Source organism: Nyctibius grandis, chromosome 11, assembly GCF_013368605.1.
Source record: "Nyctibius grandis isolate bNycGra1 chromosome 11, bNycGra1.pri, whole genome shotgun sequence".
NCBI lineage: Eukaryota > Metazoa > Chordata > Aves > Nyctibiiformes > Nyctibiidae > Nyctibius > Nyctibius grandis.
This window is the reverse complement of record NC_090668.1, coordinates 24,554,692-24,574,098: the sequence shown is the minus strand read 5'-3', so window position 1 is coordinate 24,574,098 and position 19,407 is coordinate 24,554,692. Positions and strand designations below refer to the sequence as shown.

At 49.4% G+C, this 19,407-nt stretch overlaps 1 protein-coding gene across 1 annotated transcript in view; it reads left to right on the top strand.

Annotated features, from left to right (window-relative positions):
• Positions 1 to 1,047: 1,047 nt before the first annotated feature.
• IGDCC4 (immunoglobulin superfamily DCC subclass member 4) overlaps positions 1,048 to 19,407 on the top strand; it is a 95,654-nt gene continuing 77,294 nt past the window's right edge. The window contains exon 1 of the mRNA XM_068410666.1: positions 1,048 to 1,167. Within this exon, the coding sequence (XP_068266767.1) occupies positions 1,071 to 1,167 (97 nt within the window). The 5' untranslated portion in view covers positions 1,048 to 1,070. The remainder of the gene's footprint in view (positions 1,168 to 19,407) is intronic.

The window sequence follows — 19,407 nt, the reverse complement described above, 5'->3', positions numbered from 1 at the left end:
TGGCCTTAGGACTAAACCTGCACCTGTGGCTTTACACGCAGACGTGCAGCGTGACTTTGTGTCTGGGACCCAGCCAAGCCACGGAGGCAGCAGCCTCGGTCTTCATCTTTCAGCACCCTTCAGCTCCCCACTTCATTTCCACTGCTTGGCTTGGCTGGCTGATGGGTCCTGCCTCTCCCCGCAGCAACAGGGTGCAGAAAGGCTGCGCTGTGTATTTTATTTGCTTTATTTTCAAAGAAGACAGCCGAGCAGCATCGGCTAGACGTTGGCACCTGATGTACACCTGAAGGAGCTGTGCTTCGAAACGGGCCCCAGCGGGACTGCAGACCGGGGGTGATGTGGCCACTGGTGCCTCCGCAGCCCGGCCAGGCTGTGTCGGGGCGGCAGCCTCACCTCCTCCCCACGGACACGGGCCTGCGGGTGGCCACTAGCCCTCGGGTGGCCACTAGCCCTCGGGCCAGCTAGCCCTCGGCCGGCTGTGGCGGTGGGAGCTGCTGGGCACCCGTCTATCAGCGGAAAGCGGCGGAGCGGCCAAGGGTGGGCGCCGCGGAGGGCTCCGGCCGCCCTGACGGGACAGGGGGGCTGGCACAGGTGCGTCCCCCCGCCCCGCAGCACCATGAGGGGGAAGACGATGGCTGGCGGCAGCGCGGAGTCCTCCACGCTCACCTGAGGCAAATAGGAAAAAAAACACTAAAAGGGGGGAAAATTAATAAAAAAAAGCACATAAAATGTTTATAACCCCCCGTTTGCTGGCCTGGGGAGCTGCCGGCACGCAGGAGGAGCCCCGCACCTGCCGCGGCAGCCCGGCCCCGCTTCCCCCCCCCCTCAGGAAACGGGGCCGCTCCCCCCGCCGCGGGCTGGCAGCAACCTGTTGGTGCGGCCGCTGTGGAGGAGGGCGGGAGGAGCCCCCTCGGCTCGGGGCGAACCCGCTGACAAAGGCGGAGCAGCGGCAGGGCCAGGGCCGCCCCCGGCAGCGGGGCCCGGCGGCGCCGGCGGGCAGCGCGGGGCTGGGGCTGGGGCGCTCGCACAAGATGGCGGTGGGGCGGCGGGAGAGCGCGCTCCCCTCTTAGATGCGGCCGCGGCGGCCCCTGCTCCCGGCGCCCGGCGGGGCTTACATGGCGCTGGAGGATCTGCTTTGTCTCTGCTTCGCCGTCCTCGCCGTGCAAGGTGGGTGAGGAAAGGGGGGGGTGGTGGGTGCCTCCGAGCCCACGGACAGTCACGCGTGGGACCGTGGTGCCACCTGCCCTGCACCGCGCCCCGCTCGGCCATGGGCAGCGACCGCGGGGATGCGCTCCCCGGCCGGGACCCTCTTCCCTGCTGTTTCTTGCCTGCCCGTAGCAGCCTTATCCCCCCTCAGTGGCCATTCCCTCCCTTCAGTGGCCATTCCCTCCCCTTAGTGGCCATTCCCCCCCTTTGGTGGCCATTCCCCCCCCAGTTGCCCTCTCCCCCCCTCAGTGGCCGTCCCCCCACCCCGTGGCCATTTTTCCCACACCCTCCTTCCATCCCCTTCTCTCCCCCAGCCGCTTTTCGTCACCCTGAGTCAGGTGACGGCCACACTCATAGCCCCAACCCACATCTGGACGGTGCCTCCTTTGGGGTCACCTTTTGGGGGTGACACAGGGCATCCCCTCAGAGTGCCGGGCTGGGGGGGGAGTGGGCCAGCAGCAGGGACCCCCGGGCCTCCGCATTGCCAGCCCACAGTGGCAGCGCTCAAGTTTCGTCTGGGGGGACGGCTGTGGGGGGCCGAAGCGCTTGTCCGGTGTGGGGCTAGCCCGGAGCAGGCCCGGGGGTCTGGGCCATGGTGGGGACCCTTGCCCGCTCCCACCGCGCCTGGGTGGGCAGATGTCCCGTTGGTCAAGGAAGCGACCCGGGAGCAGCCGTGCTCTTGGTGCCCCCCGTTTTGCAACGGTTACGCAAACGGCTCTGTGCGCAGGCACACGTACACCCGTCGCGCTGGCTGACTTTCTGCATCTGCCGTCGAAGTTTGCGCCGAGGGTCGTTGGAGCTGCGGAGCGTGGGGTGCGTGGTTCGGTCCCTGTGCGTGCACAGACCCGCAAAAGCTTTTGTCTGCGTCGCCGAGAAGGGCTCGGAAAGGTGTAGGCTGGTGGAGTTGCACTGAAAAACATGAGCCATGTGTGTGCCCTGGAGTTGCTCTCGTATAAAAGAGCCTCCTGAACGGGGGACGGTGGTGGAGGAGCCGTCTCTGTGCCATGTACATTTTTATTCATTTTTACGATGCACTCAGGTTCAGCAGAACATAATAACAGCACAAAGGATATTTAGTCTTTATGGCTTCACAAATAGCATTTGGGGGGAGAATACGGTGTGGTGAACGGCTGCAGGATTGTTTTTATTTTCTTTCTTTCTTTTTCACAATGTTGTGAGCTCCCGTAAGCGGTAGGTTATCGTTTGAGATAGGTGCAGCGTTACGGTGGCTGTGTATAGAAATGAATAACGGTCCGTGTAAACGGCCCATTGTCGTCGGTGCGTGTGGGTTTTTCTAGATGGATGGCAGTCTGTGACCCCACCAGCAGATGAACGGGTGAGCTGGGGCGGGTGGGAGCTGCGACTCCTGCGTGTTTGAGCAAACAGCTAAGTGGATCCCGAGGTTTGTAATGGAGAACAATGATTTTTTTTTTTTTTTTAAAAAGAGAAAAGGAGAGTGGTGGAGTGGATGTTGTTTTTCAAGCCCACTTCAACAAGAAAACTCCAAATGCTTTGTGGGAATTTGCAGTTGTGGCTTCTCTGCTTTTTTTTTGCAAGCAAGTAGGCAACTAGTGGAAATTGTTTCTGTTTGTTTTCTAACAACGGGCCACATATCGTGTAGAGGTAGTGAGTGTGTCTGTGCAGTCTGTGGACGTGCTGCTTGGTACATGCAGATGTGCTTTCCAACAGGTGGGTTTGATTCTGAAAAGAAAAGCATGGACTCGTTTCAATCTGAAATTAATTTGGCAGAGGGTTGAAATGGTTTGGGGAAAGTCTGCATTTGATCCCGAAGCCCACGTGTTTTGATCCAAAGTTCAAGCCTCGCTGGGTATGAAATACTTAGGAGAGAAGTAGACTGGAAAACCTTCCCCCCTCTGTGGACTTGATGGAAGCCGTGCCAGTTTACACTAGCTGGGGATGTGATCCGGTGTTTTGAAAGCCTTCTGCCTGTCCTACTTTGAGACTGTTTTCCCTGCAGTAGCAGGAAAGGGTTTAAGAAAAAAAAAAACACCAACCAACCCCTCTTCAGTTGACTGGCAAGGAGGTTCCGCTGGTTGCTTTCCCTGGGGCTCTCTCCAGGGGACGTGTCGGTGGGAAGCGGGCTGAGCTTTCGATCCGAATGAACCCATCTGGGTTTGTGTCACTTGGATTTGCCGTCGAGTTCTCTTGCTGCAGAACAGATTTCCTTTTTCGACATCACCTCACTTCTGATTTGTTTTATCCTTTCTGTCACGTTCGTCTCCGCGGCATCACCCCGCAGCCTGCTGCGTGCGGGTAGTGCCTTTGCCCGGGGAAGTCGGTGTTGCCGTTGTCCAGGGATCCTGCATCACCTGCGCTTCGCAGGACGTCACCTGCGTGCAGATCCCCTTGCCCTGTTGCCTGTGGCGTTGCGGTGTTGCCTGTCCGTGGGCTGGGTTGCAAGGAGGCAGGATGGGCAGTGCGGAGAAGGGGTATTTCTTACAGTCCCCAAGACATGGAGGGCACTGACAGTGCCAAACCCTCGTGCACACCACGTCAGGGAGGTTTTGCCTATGTGGTGTTTCCAGGGGCAGGTTTCTCGCACGGGAGCTTGCTGCTGTTGTGCTGTGGCTGTCGTGACAGCCGGTCTCCAAGCCCTGATGGCAGAAGCTACTTGACAGTGGGGCATGTTTCTGCTGGTGTTTCCCTCTTTCTTTCTGGTCTGTGCGGCTGAAGGAGAAACCGCTCAGGCTTGGTTCTGTTTTTTTCCCCTAGCTTTTTCCTTCTCTCTTTCTTTTTTTGTGCTCTCTCCTTTCACTACCATAAAGTCCGAAGTGAAGCAGAACCCACTGATTTTCTGATGTCTCCCTGCTTTCTGCAGCAGACTTTCTCCTGGCAGCTGTAGCAAGTTTGATCTGCTTCAGGGGGCCCCACACGGAGTGGGGGTATAGCTGATGGTGCATGAGCTGCTTCAGAGTGGCGCAAATAATAATTTAAAAAGAAAATGTGTGGCAATCTGCCTTTCCCTGGGGAAGAAGGAGATGATTCTCCCTGCGTGTGTGCTCGCAGCCCGATTTGGAGCTGGAGGCAGCTTCTGTGGTACAGCACAGGTCTCTCTGCGTCGGGGAACCGGAGCCACCTGCGTTTGGGAACTGCTGGGGTGGGCTGGGTGTTGCCGTGGCACACGGGACATCTCGCTTGAGTGCCTGCTGTGATCCTGGGCCAGTTGCTTCTGGTGTCCTCAGGGCCTATCTTTAGGCAAAAATAGAGATGCTGCATACTTCTGACAAAGGCGTTGAGAGGATAAAATCCATCGATAAGTATTCAGCACGTATGTGATCTTCATCACTGTAGTGTACAACTATCCCGAGGGCAGGGTGCTGTGTTAGCCCACGTTGGCTCATGAATTTGTGACTCCTGATACCGTATCACTTGCCCCGTGATTTGAACTCTACGTCTCTTGGAGCTGCTTTCCCAAAGGCTGACTCTTCTCCCAGGGAAAAATCCAGGTGCTTGTGAATCAGTTTGGGCATTTGCAGCGTAAGAGATGCCGCTTGCACGATTTACACGCTTCTCTCCTGTTTAAATGGCAGCCTGGCCATTAAGCCTAGTCATAGTTATATAATTAAGATGGCAATTAATATTTAATCTGATTGTAATTTGTTGCTGGAATCCATCCCAAACTATCTCTGCGTGAGGTGAGTGGGTACCTGAGGGAAAACTGAGGCCAGTGTTACACATAGCGGGTTTTCTGCTTGGACACTTAGGATTATAGGCCTGCCTTGGGTGACGGCAAAACCCCTAACCTTTATAAACCCAGAGCGATCACAGTCATTTTGTTATCTGTAGGAAGCAAATGTTTACTTTATAGTCAGCTGTGTAATACTAGAGGGGATATGGTAAATCCTCGTTATCAGTATTTGCCAAGTGCATGTTGGGCCAAAATCAACTCTGGTGCAATTTCGTTGCTTTCTGGAGAAGAACTGGAGCCGCTTGTCTACAGTATTTTTAGCCTGGTTTTCTAAGGAAGAGACACTTACGGAGTCATGCTGTTTGGTTGTCCATCTCCCTTTCCTTTTACAAATAATTCTTGGACCTGCTGGTCAGTCGTAGCTGGTGTGGATATGGAGAATGTAGAGTTTTTGAAAATAAGTGATCAAGCAGAGGAGAGAGATGCAGTTTCTGCGTGGACTGAAGGAGAGACACTGAAAAACCCACCTCGGGGAGAACCTGAAGTGCCTCAACTGCAGGAAGAGCATTGAACAGAGCTTGCACCTTGTTTGGGTAGGACAGGGTAATCCAGCCACAAGACACAAAGCTGCAGGAAATCGCAATCTCAAGTCCTTGTGTCCACTTGTTTATTTGATTTTTGAAGTCTTTTATGCTTTAAAACATGCTGCTGTTTTATGGTCCTGTCAGCATTCACGTCATAGGACTTAGCAGCTGTTTTGCTTTCCTCTTTTATTGGGAAGGCACTTTCCAAATGCAGGACTTGGAGCTGCTGTGACATTGGCTGTTTCTGTTGTCTCTGTGTTGGTCACTTGCCGTCTCTGGCTTGGTTTCCTCGTTTGTTCCAGCTGGGCAGAAGGTGCTGTCACACACTGTAAGCATATGAACACCATCACTCGTAAGTACATTTCTTGCATTTATTAAAGTCCCATGAGTAAGTGACCTCCAAGTGCTGCTTATGCTTTTCTGACTTAACAGCTCCTTGGTGAGAGGATCCACAGTTGTTACAACAGAATCTGCCACCTTCATAAAAAGCAGAGCTGAGGTGTGTTTTCACGAGCCCTTCTAGAGATGCTAAACCCCACACCAGACGTGGCAGGAAGGACCGAAGAGCTCCTCCTGGTTTGTCTGACTTTCGCTGGTACGCTGAATTCATCCTTGAAACACCATTGAATTTTCCTAATTCTGAAGAGTAACGGAGCCTTCGTAGGGAGGGGAAGAGCTGGTCAGTGTTTACTTCCAGGAGGGCAGATACCTGCTAGGGTCTCAGCTGCTGACAAGAGAAATTCCCTGGGAGAACCCAAACACTTGTCATCAGCCTTGTTTGTGCCTATCTAACACTCTCCTGTTTGCAGGTGTCAAGACACTTTGCTTGTCAGTGTGTAGGTCGCGGTGCTTCTCCCTTGGACGTGTTTTCATTCACGTCGCTGATGCCCTTTGGTGTCTGTTTGAGTCAGATCCTCTCCTGCTCTTAATCCGTGGGATCCTGCTGTTGTGATATGGGCCTCCTTTATCTGAGAAGTCCAGCAGATGCAGTGTGTTATCGCTGTGGGTAATAAACCTGCTCTGGTGGTTATGATAAGCAATTACTGTATTCCACTGAAACTTTCATATCGGATGTTCTGAAATTATTTAAAAATCTGTGTCTGCATTTTAAACGCAATTGCCTGTTACTGCCATATTAAATTCAGCTGAGCTGTTGAATAACCTGTTTTTTTCAGGTTTATTCAGGGGCTTTTTACAAGGACATGTAGTGATAAGACGAGGAGTAATGGTTTTAAACTGAAAGAGGGGAGATTTAGATTAGTTATTAGGAAGAAATTCTTCCCTGTGAGGGTGGTGAGACACTGGAATAGGTTGCCCAGAGAAGTTGTGGATGCCCCTTCCCTGGCAGTGTTCAAGGCCAGGTTGGATGAGGGTTTGAGCAACCTGGTCTAGAGGAAGGTGTCCCTGCCTGTGTCAGGGGGGTTGGAACTAGATGATCTTTAAGGTCCATTCCAACCCAAACCATTCTATGATTCTATGCTTTCTTGTTTTTTAAAGTTTTAATTTTTCTTCAGGATCCCTCACGTGGATTTCTTGAGGACAAGTCGTTAATATTAAAGGTGTGTTAATGAAATGTGAGCATCCCCAGAGGTTGCTGTCAACCTGAATTGGTGGGAGAATTAAAATGTAGTGTGTGAAGCTGTTGCATTTGTGCTCAGTCTGCTGTGGCCCGTTCCCTTATTCTGACTTCCCTGCTCTCATTTCCTGCTTGGGTCTTTGAACCACATTCCCTTTGGAGTTGGGATGGCTTAGCACCTTGTTAACTGTAAGGGTTTGGGAAATTAAACACTTAGAACTCCAGAGAAAGGTGCTGGGATGGCAGAACTTGGAGCAGAGGTGGAGCAAAGCTGGGCTGCGGCAGCGACGCCAGGCTGGCAGCGGGCTGGGGGGAATGTGGTAAGGTCCTGCTTTATGTTTCACTGTCTGCTGGGAAATGTGCATCCTCCATAGTTTTCTAAATTGCCTGTCGATAGATGATCAAGTTAATTGGTGTGACCAAAAAGGTCATTACTTAATGGGATGGATTTCCCACGTTGTGTGAATACACCAAGGGTTTTGGCAAAACCTGGCTGTTTATGCATGCAGGGCTTTGATACCTCTTCTTGTTCAGAAGCATCAGCAGTGCTTATAGGTTTTAAAAGTACCTGAAGTTTTGCACTTGATGCAAGACTGTCCTCCCTGTGCCTCTTGGCTGGCTAGTTGGATCCGATGGGTGCATGTATTTTCCAGACAAAAGTGGAATTGTTCCTGATATCAAAACTAGTCGAGTGCGTACTGATTTGTTATTACTGCAACTGAGAAGGCTTTTGTGTTCCTTTGGAAATCTTTGTCCCCTTTTTGTCTCTTTTTTTGGAGATGGTCTAGTGAAAAACTCCAGCGTGCTCCTTGTAGTGCTAATGTGATGTGCTGTTACCTTTCTGGAAATATCATTGCTGCTTTAAAAGGGTGACATGTATAGTCCTTCTCTTAATCATGTTGACCCAGAGAGACAGGGCTAGTTGCAGCCCGTTTCTATGCCCTACCAGTCCCACTCGCCTGTTTGACTCCTGGCAAAGCCTTGAGAGAGCTCGTAAGAAGGAGACATGGAGCTTCTCGTGACCAAAAAAGACAAGGGTCGGGGAGGGCAGAGAATTAGCAGATGATCAGGCTGATGTTTAGGGGGTTTAGCCTGTGGTGTTGGGATGGGACCTGTCACTGCATGGGAGATAAGGCTTGTGTACGAGGTGCTGGGGCTCCTTTGAGGTTATCTTCAGCAGTGGGGTAAGAAGTGTGGCGTGGGGTGGAGGATCTGGGGCTGCTGACTTGACTCCATTATTTCCTGCTTGACAGGTATTTCCCCTGCTGTAGAGGCTCAGGCAGCCCTGCTGTTAGAGAATTCAGGTTCTCATAGGAGGGAGATCATGTGCTCCACAGGTTTGTGGTTGCTTGCGAAGGCACTATGCGTTGTTGCATAGCAAGGCGGGGTGGCAAAATACACATAGAAGATAAAAGGGGAAAAAGAAACCCAGCATCTCATCCAATACCAGCTTCTTTGCTGGGCTGGCAAAAATTGTTTAGATCCTCCTTCCCAAGAATGATTTTGTAAACATAATACTGCCTATTAGCCATGTAAATTACTGTCATTGGTGGCGATTGTTGTGATGGAAAGATAAGTGTCTTGAAAGTCTGGTTTGATTTACTCCTCCTGCCCCCCCAGGCTTGCTAACCAGTTGTTTATGTCAGAGCTGATTGTGGCTTTTGTCAGAGAAACCAAAATATTGATCAAAATTATTTAGCTCTGTTTTTTCCTAGGTCACAGTAAATGCAACTTTTCTTTCTTTTCCTTTGTACTCTTTTCTCTGTACTGAAAACAAAGCGAACCCTTCCTTGAGGAGATGAGCCCTACGTTCCCGAAGTCAAATGTCATCCGCTTGAAGAGGGTCCTTAGGAGCAGCCTTCGTATCTGGAGGCTTTTCTCAAGAGTCTGTCAGTTGAAAATCTGGCTAGCAGCATTACCTCAAGTGCTATTGTGGGGTTTTCTTTACGTGCAGAGTGGGGAGAGAAGGAAGTTTCTCCCAGCTGCTGGCAGAGAATAGCTTCCCATTTACTTGACGCTTGTGGCTGCTGCCAGGATTTTCCGTTTAGCAGCAGAGGGAGTTAAGTGTGGGGTGAAAGGCTTCAGTAACACTTCAGCATCTGGGCGCGAGGCTGGGCCATCAAATAATTCTTCTTGCTCTTTGTTTTTTATCCCAGTCAAGGCACTTGGATAATTTTTTAGGTTTCAGGCTGGTGAAGTTGCGCTGCCTTCATGTGTACTGCAGGAAGCTGAGGACATTCCTTGTTTCAGGTTTAATGGTTGTGCTGGGACAAGAGCATCTCTTAAAGAGCAACACCTGCTTCTGACTTAAAAATATCTTGTGGGTGCTTGTTTGTCACAGCCCCTTGGTAAGCTGGTTTGATGTCCTCGCTCAGTAATGCACACACCTTCATTCAGTCTGAATTTACCTGCTGTGGCTTATATGAAGACAGGTACTGGGATGAAAAGCCTCTCTGTATGTGTACACTGATCAAATTTCCTGCTCTTTACTAAGCTGAATTCATGCAGGTGCTTGAATCTTCCATCCCTTCATCTCAGCCTGCTGTAGCTAACACTAGTGTAAGTAAAAGCCCTGCTTTTCTCAGCAGTTAGGTGTTTGCTCAGCAGAGGAAATTTCTTAGCTACTTCGATTCAGAGACTGACTGTTTGGATCTGGACCCTGCGAGTCCCCGGGGGCACCTGTTCCCCCGCAGCTCAGCGCAGAGCCGCCGTTCCGCTCGGACAGCCGTGCTGGTTATGGCTTTCCAGATGTGACGGGATCAGAGCCAAGCAGAGGGAAAAGTAAAGAAACCTTCAGCTCCGAGAGTGCCTCTTTGGTGAGCAGCCGAGCTGTTGCCGAGGCAGATTCAGGTGTTGCAGCAGCACACTCACACGGAGGAAACCAGAGGAAGAATCGGGGTGGGACACGTAGGTGCAGCTTCCGTATGGCATTTAAAGAGAAAGCCGTCTAAGCTGGAATCACACGGAGTAGTTACACTTGCATAGAAAAATACTGTCTTAGTCTTACAGCAGCTTTCACCAAATAACATCTCAGCTACGTCCTCCGTCAGCACTTCAAGTACAGGTGGACCCTATGGACCGTTGCCCTCTCCCACACATAAAGCTGCCTCTGTGCTGTTCCATGTCGCCTACACAGTGCAGTTTTTATATTCTTGTGTAAATGTCTCCAGCCTCTGCCCAGCTGTGTCCATGAAGCAGCAGTGAGCCTTCAGAAGCAGGAAACCAATAGTAGGACTTCTTGGGCTTTAGGATGGAGACGTTTGGTTCCCTGCTGCGTGACACACTTAAGAATGGTTTCAGGCAATCCTTTGCATCATAGTTTTTAATTTGTAAAATGAGGTATTAAAATTCCTGTCTGAGAGGCTGAGCATGAATACTTTCAGGGTGGGGGTGTCCAGGTGCTGCAGGTGTGTATTTCAGATGTAGAGGCCTGTAGAGATGTGGAATAGGGGCTGTTCAAAATGCATGTTCTACATGAACAGATGTTCATGTAGATGAACAGATTTCATTTAGAAAGATGTTGAGGTGTTGGAGCGAGTCCAGAGGAGGGCGACCAAGCTGGTGAAGGGTCTGGAGGGTCTGACCTACGAGGAATGGCTGAGGGAGCTGGGGGTGTTTAGCCTGGAGAAGAGGAGGCTCAGAGGTGACCTTAGTGCAGTCTACAGCTACCTGAAGGGAGGTTGTAGTGGAGTGGGAGTCGGCCTCTTCTCCCAGGCAACTAGTGATAGGACAAGAGGACACAGCCTCAAGCTTCGCCAGAGGAGGTTCAGGTTGGACATTAGGAAGCATTTCTTCTCAGCAAGGGTCATTAGCCATTGGAAGGGGCTGCCCAGGGAGGTGCTGGAGTCACCATCTCTGGAGGGGTTTAAGAGAAGACTGGACATGGCCCTTAGTGCCATGGTCTAGTTGCCATGGTGGTGTCAGGGCAATGGTTGGACTCGATGACCCCAGAGGTCTCTTCCAACCTGATTGATTCTGTGATTCTGTGATTCTATGTGGCTGTGCAGACATGGTTGTGCCTACCTGCCCATGGTGCGTCAGCACTGGATGTGTGCGGCTGCAGTGTGAATACAGAGATGTGTACGTGGTATGTGCAGGCCTGTAAATGAAAATTCCTGATTGCTTGTTTATGTATTTTAGAGTTTGTGGGTTTAAAAAAATGCTGCCCTCATAGGGAATATTTTCTTCTCACCAGAAACTTGTTAGACTGGAAATTTCACAGTACTAATTTTTATGGCATTTCCTAAGCTGAACTAATTGGGTATTTTGAAAGGGAGAAGACAAGGTGTGGATGTGTGTTTTTATGTAGATTTCCTTAAAAATGTGACTTGGATTATCCTGCTAGCTATCTGAGCGATGTGAAGGTCTCTGCTGGAAAACGCAGTGATTATAGGCTGGTGACTAACCAATAATCTTTGGCTAATATGGGGTGGGCTCAATGAATGTTAATCCCTGCTCAGCAGTAGTAAAAGTTGGATAAAGTCAAGGAGATTTTGCAAGGCTGTTACTGACCTGAACATGAGAATAATCACACAGCATTCCCTAAAATGAAACTGTTTCTTTGGAAAAGGCATCATTCTCATAATTTCCATCTTAAACTAGAGAAGGAGCTATTCAAAATGGCCCAAAATTGTCTGGTTATGAAGATGAGGATTTCTCTTGTGCTGAAGTTATGTGCTGAGGCACACAGGACCTCATTAAAAGAGGAACAGCAGTAATTAGTCTAGATTAATGGAAATAAATCTGTTTTTAGTAATAAATGAGGTTGTGTTCCTTGGTCCAGAACAGCCACCGTCTATAGCGCTCATCTAGCAGTCTGGTGCACAGAGTCAAGACCTCTCCTTATCGTGGAGAAAAGTGAGTGATTTGGGTGTTTTTGCTGAAATCTCAGGATAAGTTCAGGTGTTGTTTTTAGATGTGTTTCAGTGAAATAAGCAGAAGCCCAGAGACAGCAGGGAGAAGCATCACATCCAAGCCTGGACCCCACTGATACAGGAGGGCTCCAGAGTGGTGTGACGGTCCCCACAGGCATTCACATTCAGCTGCTGTAGTTACGCCAGGAGGATGCAAAGTCCTGAGATGGTCAAGTCCTTGGTAAGATCATTGCATTGTCAGGCTGTGGGCACTCCTTTGACTTAACAGTTTAGCATCTCCTATTTTATTATTTTCAATGTCTCCTTCTCAAACCTACCTTCTTATCTGCTGTTGTCCAGGTAAGGCTTGTTGGCTAGCTGTATCGATAACGTACCTTTGTGGGTTAAGTGATAACAAAACGGAGCAGAGCGTGGCTAGATAAAGCCAGGGGTAGTCCACACCTGTGAAGGGAGCTGGTGTCAGATGCTGCAGCCCATAGCCAGGCAGTGAAACTCAGATGGGTTTTGTGCAGTGGATGGTGACAAAGCTGCACCTGGACAGAGTCTGGTGCTTTGTCTGGACTGCCCACGCTGTCTGTTCTCTGCAAAATTAGCTCCTGGCCTAAGCCCCGCTCACCTTTCTCTTGTGTTCCCGTGCAGTGTGGGTCGTGTGTGCGCTCTGCAGTCCGTGTGTCCTCCCAGAGCAGGGAAAACCTCTCTTGGGCTGGTGCAGGCTTGCAGTGACAGTCGTCTGCAGTGAGCTGTTAAAACAGATTTTCTCATTGGTTTTCTTTGTTGCCGTTCTGAATTGTCTTCTCTTCCCCTGTGTGCTGGCTCATTATTTCTCATTAATTCATGGTTTGTGCAATTACCTGGGAAATGCAGGAGAGTTGGCAGGAGTTTGATGAGCCTGACTTCTCTTCTCAGGGGTAGCTGACTTTGTAACGGTGGAGCATGGGAGAGTTGGTTCTTGTCTTGGGGTGGCAAGTTGCACACCCAGGCCTCGCTGCTGGGGCTCTGTGGGGCAGGTTGGCTGTTTTGAAGAGACCAGGGAAGCACGAGGGGCAGAGAGAGGGGCTGTACGTGCAGATTTCTCGGGTACCTGGTAGGACAGACACCAGAGCCAGTCTTGATGTTTTGTATCTGCTCTGTGTTATGGCACTTTACACCCTGTCCTGAAGACACACTCCAGACTTGAACCCCAGCCTATCAAAAAAATGTCAGCAAACAAGGGTGGCTCTTTGCTTAACTTCAAAAGCCAGAAAAATACAATAAATAGTTGTAAATACATGCCGGGGGATTTTGTTTGTTGTGAAAGCTTTCAGCTCAGTCTGAGGAGTGCATGTGTCTTGGGATGTGTATCAGAGCAGTGTCACCCCTGCAGAAGGGTTCTTTGCCCTTTTTCTTTGCAGACAGCATTTCAGGTAAGAATAGAGATGCGAAGATGTGAACTGCTCCCTTTTTGCAGGAAGAAAGCGAGCACACAGCAAGATAAAAGGGCTGTCACTGATTAAAACGTCACTGTTTCCCTGCTCGTAGCTTGTGTTTTACTGGGAAATATGTTGCACTACTGGTTTCCCTGTACAAATGCTCCTCTTTTTAAAGGGTTGTATTCATACGTGAACTTCCCAGCTGCTAGGAAGGACTTCTTGATGGAAGCTGGACTAAGCTGCTTGAGGGATGATTTCACAGTTCAGGCTGTTGGTGGAGAAGGGGCTTTACCTGCTCTCCTCCTTCCGTTTTTATTTTCAGGTGAACTGCAGAATCTCATTACCAAAGGCAGTGGCAGGGCTTTGAAGATTTCTGGCCTAATTATCTTATTTGTGCTGCGAGTAGCAGTGAAATCCATGTGCTGTCAGGGAGACTTAGCTATTGTGTCAGCTGTACAGGGCTGGGAGAAAAAGGCCTTGTGAAAAGGCTTGTGTGGAGGGTTTGTTTCTGAGGGCACGGGCTGGCTTGGGCTGCATGCACGTTCCCCGGGTGTACAGGTGCTGGATGGGGTGAATGAATCACAGAATCAACCAGGTTGGAAGAGACCTCTGGGATCATCGAGTCCAACCGTTGCCCTGACAATGAATGAGGTGCAGGTGAGAAGCTACCATGTTCTGGAGTCCATCCATGGCCGTGCAAATGCCTTTTTAGGGTGATGCTCATGAAGGTCCAGCTCCCAAAGTTGAGTTCTTTCTTCATCAGGACTGCAAAAGCAGATTAATGATATGCAGAATCTGCCATTTGGCTGAATATCATCTGCTCTCCTTGGGGAAGGGTCAGGCGCATTTTCTGTGTATGTGACTTTCTAATGGCTTCCTCGGCAGGAAGCTTTAGGTATCTTCACATAATTACCAAGTCTTGTGTATGGTGGGTTTTGGCAAACTGGATTTTTCCCTCTTTCCTATTCAGCTCACTTCTAACAGGAGAGACGCAGAGCAAGACTCTAACCTTGGGAAAGGCAGTGGCAGAAGAAGCTCTGTTGGGGGCAATGGTCTATGGAGCACATTGAGGGCTTGCAGACTCTCTTAGCATAGCCAGAGGCTATCTCTGGAAGTAACAACTGAGGGCAGAGCTGATGGGTTGTTACAGGAGATGGCCAGAGATAGATACCTAGGAAGGGAAGAGGAGGTGTTTGCTGAGGCTGCAGGAAGCAGTTTCACAAACTAACTTCAGGAGGAAGACCAAGATGGATGCTCCCAAAAGAATGCAGCTGCAGCCCTCTTTCTGGGAGCTGAGACAGGATCCTGGAGCCTCAGGGGCAGCTCCATCCTCACTTCGGATGTGGTTATGTCTCTTCTGTGTCAAGGTGAGCCAGAGTGAAGTGGCAGTGGGAATTGATCTGTGTCTTGCCTGGGGCCTTTCCCTCTGACCTGGGTAGAAAATGCTGTTCTGGAGCTCTTCTGGGAACACGGGTGCCTAGCTGCTGCTGCGGAGGTGCATCCCGTTATCCCTCTCTCTACGGAGGGGCTGTTTGGTTGTTGCATAGCTTTGCGTGCTGTGCAGTGTAACTACAAAGGTGGTGGGTCACATGTAGCAAGTTTCAGTGGTGTATGTGAGGGCTGTGACAGTCATGCATTTGCACATCATTTCTGAGACTCTGATAGAGACAGATCTCTGTATTCATGCTCGGATACAAGGAATCTTCTGCTATTTGCATGAAACAGGGGTCAAAATGTTACTAACTCCAGGTATTCCCATTTTGAAGCTTTAGCAAACTGTTGCCACATCTCTTGTGTAGGCGAGGAACTTCTGAGGCAAATACAGTCTAAGTAACACTAAACTGCGTGTAGCAAGAAGGCTCGTAAAAGGAGTGCAGGCATATTTGATCATCAGCTGAAGGCAGAGGGATGAGAAAGATCTTTGATGATTAAGATCTTTAATCTTTAAGATGTTGAAAAATTCAGAAACACTAGAATATACTCCATCCTGGCACAGTTCCTTGGGTCTTTTTTGGGTCAGTATCTCTGTGCTGCCCTTTCCTTATGGGAAGAGGCATGACCACAGCCAAAAAGCATAGAGGGGAATAGCTTGTTTTTCAGATGCTACAGATGACTGGTCATGGAGGAGTTTGTAAGAGCTGTTTGCTCTGGTCTTCTATCTTAGCTGTTGTTGTATGAGTTCAAAGTCATCTTCCAAGATTATGTGCAGTTGTGGCTGGGTGGAAGGCAATGGATCGGGTCCTGTGGCAAGCTGACGTGGCACAAAAGCTTGGCAAAAGGCTCGATTCCCCCCTGCATAGCTTGAGGGCTCTGAGTGAACCCTCTCAGTGCTGCTTTGGAGGTGAAGTCAACCAGCCTCTACAAGGCTATTGCTTACTCCTAATAACGCTCCCTGGGGCTTGCACATTCAGAACCCCGATTGCTGAGTAAAACGAGTGTGCAAAGTCAAGTAATCCTTGCACATCTTGAGTATTGCTTTTCCTTTCTGTGGTTCCAGATAGCAGCTGGGAGAAAGTTGGTTTGGAAAACAAAGCTGTTGGGAACTGTTTGTTTAGACACAAGGCAAAATGAAAGTGGAAAACATAATCTGTCTGTTCCTCTCAGCCTCCCACCTTCTTTTTGTTTAAAATGTCCACATGCCTTTTTACTTTCAATAAACAAAAGATGTTTCGTATAAGCTGGTGTTTACTATGAGGGGAATGTGTAGAGAACAGAAATCCCTGCTCGTGCCTATGTTTTCAAACTGGAGCAAGAGTTCATAATTTTATAGACCTTTCAAGAACAGATTTCCTAAAGCAAACAGTGAGGAACTGTTAAATTATAGCCATGTAAAACAACAGTGTAATAATGTGATTGCTCAGTACTAATGGGTTTATTATTCTGTAACAAATAGGAGTGGTTTGGGCTGGTGGGAGATAACATGCCTTTCCTGAGATACCTTTGGAGCTGATTCAGAGGAACAGCCAATTTTATATTCTTGAGCAACTTCTTTTCCCCGTAATGAAGGAGATAAGGACTGTATGGGTGTTCTTTTACTCCAGCTTTCTTCCAGGATCATGGAAAGAGGAACAGCTTTCAGAAAAGCAATGAATGGTTTCTCTCTACAGTCTGCAAGCCACCGAAGTCTCACGCTGTCCCTCTGAGTTAGGCAGGGTCATTCTGTGAACGAAGCTTTGAAATAGCAGCTGTTTGAGGAGCGTCTGTGCTCCCTTGTGCAGCTCTGCCACCCATTACCTCCCTGGCTGTGCCAGGCAGTTTGTCGCTGCAGGTAGTGAGAGGCACAAGAGTACGGGTGGTCCCAGCCTGAGCTCCTGCTTCCTCTGGTCTTGCAGTTAGCATGTGTGTGAGGATGCCTGGGTGGGATCTCTAACAGATGCATGCACGGTGCCCTGGCCCCCCTCCAGCTCCAAGTCATTGCAGTGACCTCTGCTGAGCCATATATGTTGAAAGGGACTGATCTCCCGTGTTTCTTGATTTCTTTCTCCTGATTCTCAACTTTTACATGATGTATTGGACTCATTTCTGGCTGCCTTACACATACGCGTGCTGGAAAGCCTTGTACCAGCTTGGTTGGGCTCTTGGAAGAAACTGTCTTTGCAAAGAGAGCTGTGGCTTGTAACGAAATAGCTTTGCAGTGACATAGTTTCAGTGCTGCAGTATGTCTGTGCTGGCTTCCAGGTTGTTCCTGGGCTAAAAATACGGCCCATTAAGACTTCTGGAACAGGATGCAACCGTATTTTAAAGATACTTCATTCCTTATGTGTTATTGCTGGGTGATTTAACTGGTCCTGTGTTTGGAGACCTGCTTTGTAGGATCACTTTGAAGTAGAAGTTGAGAAAAGAATCGAGTGTGTGTGTGTGTTTCTGATGGTGAGGACGCGGTGCTGCCTTGGAGGGGTGGGAGCTGGGAGGGAGGCCTCGGGGGCCGCACTGGTGTCGGGGCCGCTGGACCAGCTATTTCCATTTCTGATCTTCCCTGCCCCCAGATGACGAGAGATTCAGAATTGTGTGGAAAAGATTAGCATTAGGAGTTGTACCACCTACTTCATTTGAAACTAGACGTGCTTGAGATGTGTTAAACAAATGGACGGTGGCCTTTTTTTTCTCCCTGGGGACAGCTTTTACATGGATGGGAAGCTACAGATGGGGCCCAAAGCAGAAACGCAAATGGGCAGGGCCGTGATATGAAGCATTTGGCAGCGTCGCAGGCTTAAAAGCTCCCTCCCCACGGCTGCTTGATCCCGCTTTCTCGGTTGTGCTGACACAGCTGGTCGTGGGCTGCACTGTGAACCGTGCGAGTGGAGCTTTAGCCTCCGAACTGTGGGATTAGGGCCTGTGCTGCTGGCACGGGGAAGCTGGCCGAGCCCAGTCCATCCCAGCGCTGCTTGTAAGCAGCCCTCAGAGGTGTGCTCGCTTCACAACGGCTGCTGTGGTTACAGCAGTAGTGAGCGTGAACAGCTAATTAGTTTTTATAACCCTCTTTTGTTTGCTTTTGAAGACACCAGTCCCTCCCTTGCTTGCCTGGCTCCGGTTCGGTGTCACGACAATGTCAGCGCGAGTGTGTGAAGCTCATGTTACGCGGGGAGAGTTCAGACAGGTTTGGTTTCAGCCCAGGTCTTGTCCCCGAGCTGTTCCAGCACTTTCCTGACAGGAGGCAATCGGTGTCAGAACAGGTTTAGCCTCGAGACTGTGAACAACACAGTTTTGAGGGGCAGATCTCCCACGGTAATGGGTTCAGTGGTGGGTTCGCTGGGTTTTGTAGATGAAAAGGTCAGATCGGTTGCCTGGGTTATGTGGAAAGGTTTTGTTCTGGAACAGCCTGCTCCTGATCAGCTCCCGGCTCTGCTGAGCTGCCAGGCACTGGTCTCAACAGTGGTTTTCCTACATTTTCCTCATTGGTGAGTGTTGGAGAGGTCACTTTTTAGTTGACTGTGTTCATTTAAGGCTGGGAAGTTTTGAGTTCAGATCAGCAACTTAGGGAAATTAAAGTGCCCCTGGTTCTGAGCTTGCACAACTTGGAGTTTGGTTTTAATCACAAGTTTTAACAAATTGAGTCTATTGAAAGCATTCTCAGTGAAACACCCTCTTTTTTTGCCTCAGAAGCCATTAGCTGTCTTCAAGAAACAATATTTTAATTGAAGCCATGATAAAAGCAGAGCAGCAGTGGTTGTTGTAAAGCTTAATTTATTAAACAGCTTTGTTTTTAATGCAAAAAAATCTGTAAAGAAAAAAAAAGCTCTGTGCTTTAAAACTGTCAAAATAAAACCTACAACTTTGAAGTCTTAAAATACTTTGGGAAATGCTGAATGTTTTTGACTGGTTATATGGAACAGCTGAACTGACTTAACTGGAACAAAATTAGAGGAACAAAGAGGTTTTGTTTCCACAGTGTATTCTTTGCCCTTTGACAGCGCCGTCTGGCTCATGCTCCGAGTTAGATACCCGGAGCAGGTCACTGTCAGCTTCCCCACTTTGGTTAGACTTCCCACGTAACCAGTCCCCTGGAACAACAGTAATATGCTTATAAAAGAGCAAAAATCACAGGAAGATTCAGGGGCAAGAGCAGAACTTGAACCTCCTGTGACTCTTGTGGGACTTTTTTTTAAGGAGTCTGAGTCTCATATTGATGGTTCCTCTTCGCCAGGGCCATGTTAGTGCTGAATTTGAGGATACAACAGGCTAGCAGGGCTTTTCCTGGCTGGTGGTTGATGTTGCATCCTACATGGTTGGACCTTCTCAATGTGATCTCAAAGTAAGAGTCTTGCCTTCCATGGAAGATGCTCTGTAAGTCTCCCAACGAACTTCCCGTGTACACAGCAGCTTTCATCAGCAAAATGGTGAGATGGTTTCTGTGCACGTGGGTTATCCTTAACATGGTGTCTGGCACACCGGCTCTGGTAGGTGCTCACATGCTCTGTTCTTCTGTAGCTGTCATTTGGGGCTATTTGCATGAAAACAGGCTCTCTGTAAGGTCTGTCTTCTGTTGGGGAAGGATAGACAGCAGGAGGAGATGAGCAGCTGAGAAACAGAGCTCTTGTTTCCATGCTAATATCCTATAAGGAACAAAAGGGTGTGAGAAGCAGGCTCAGAGATGGGATCTGTAAGCAGA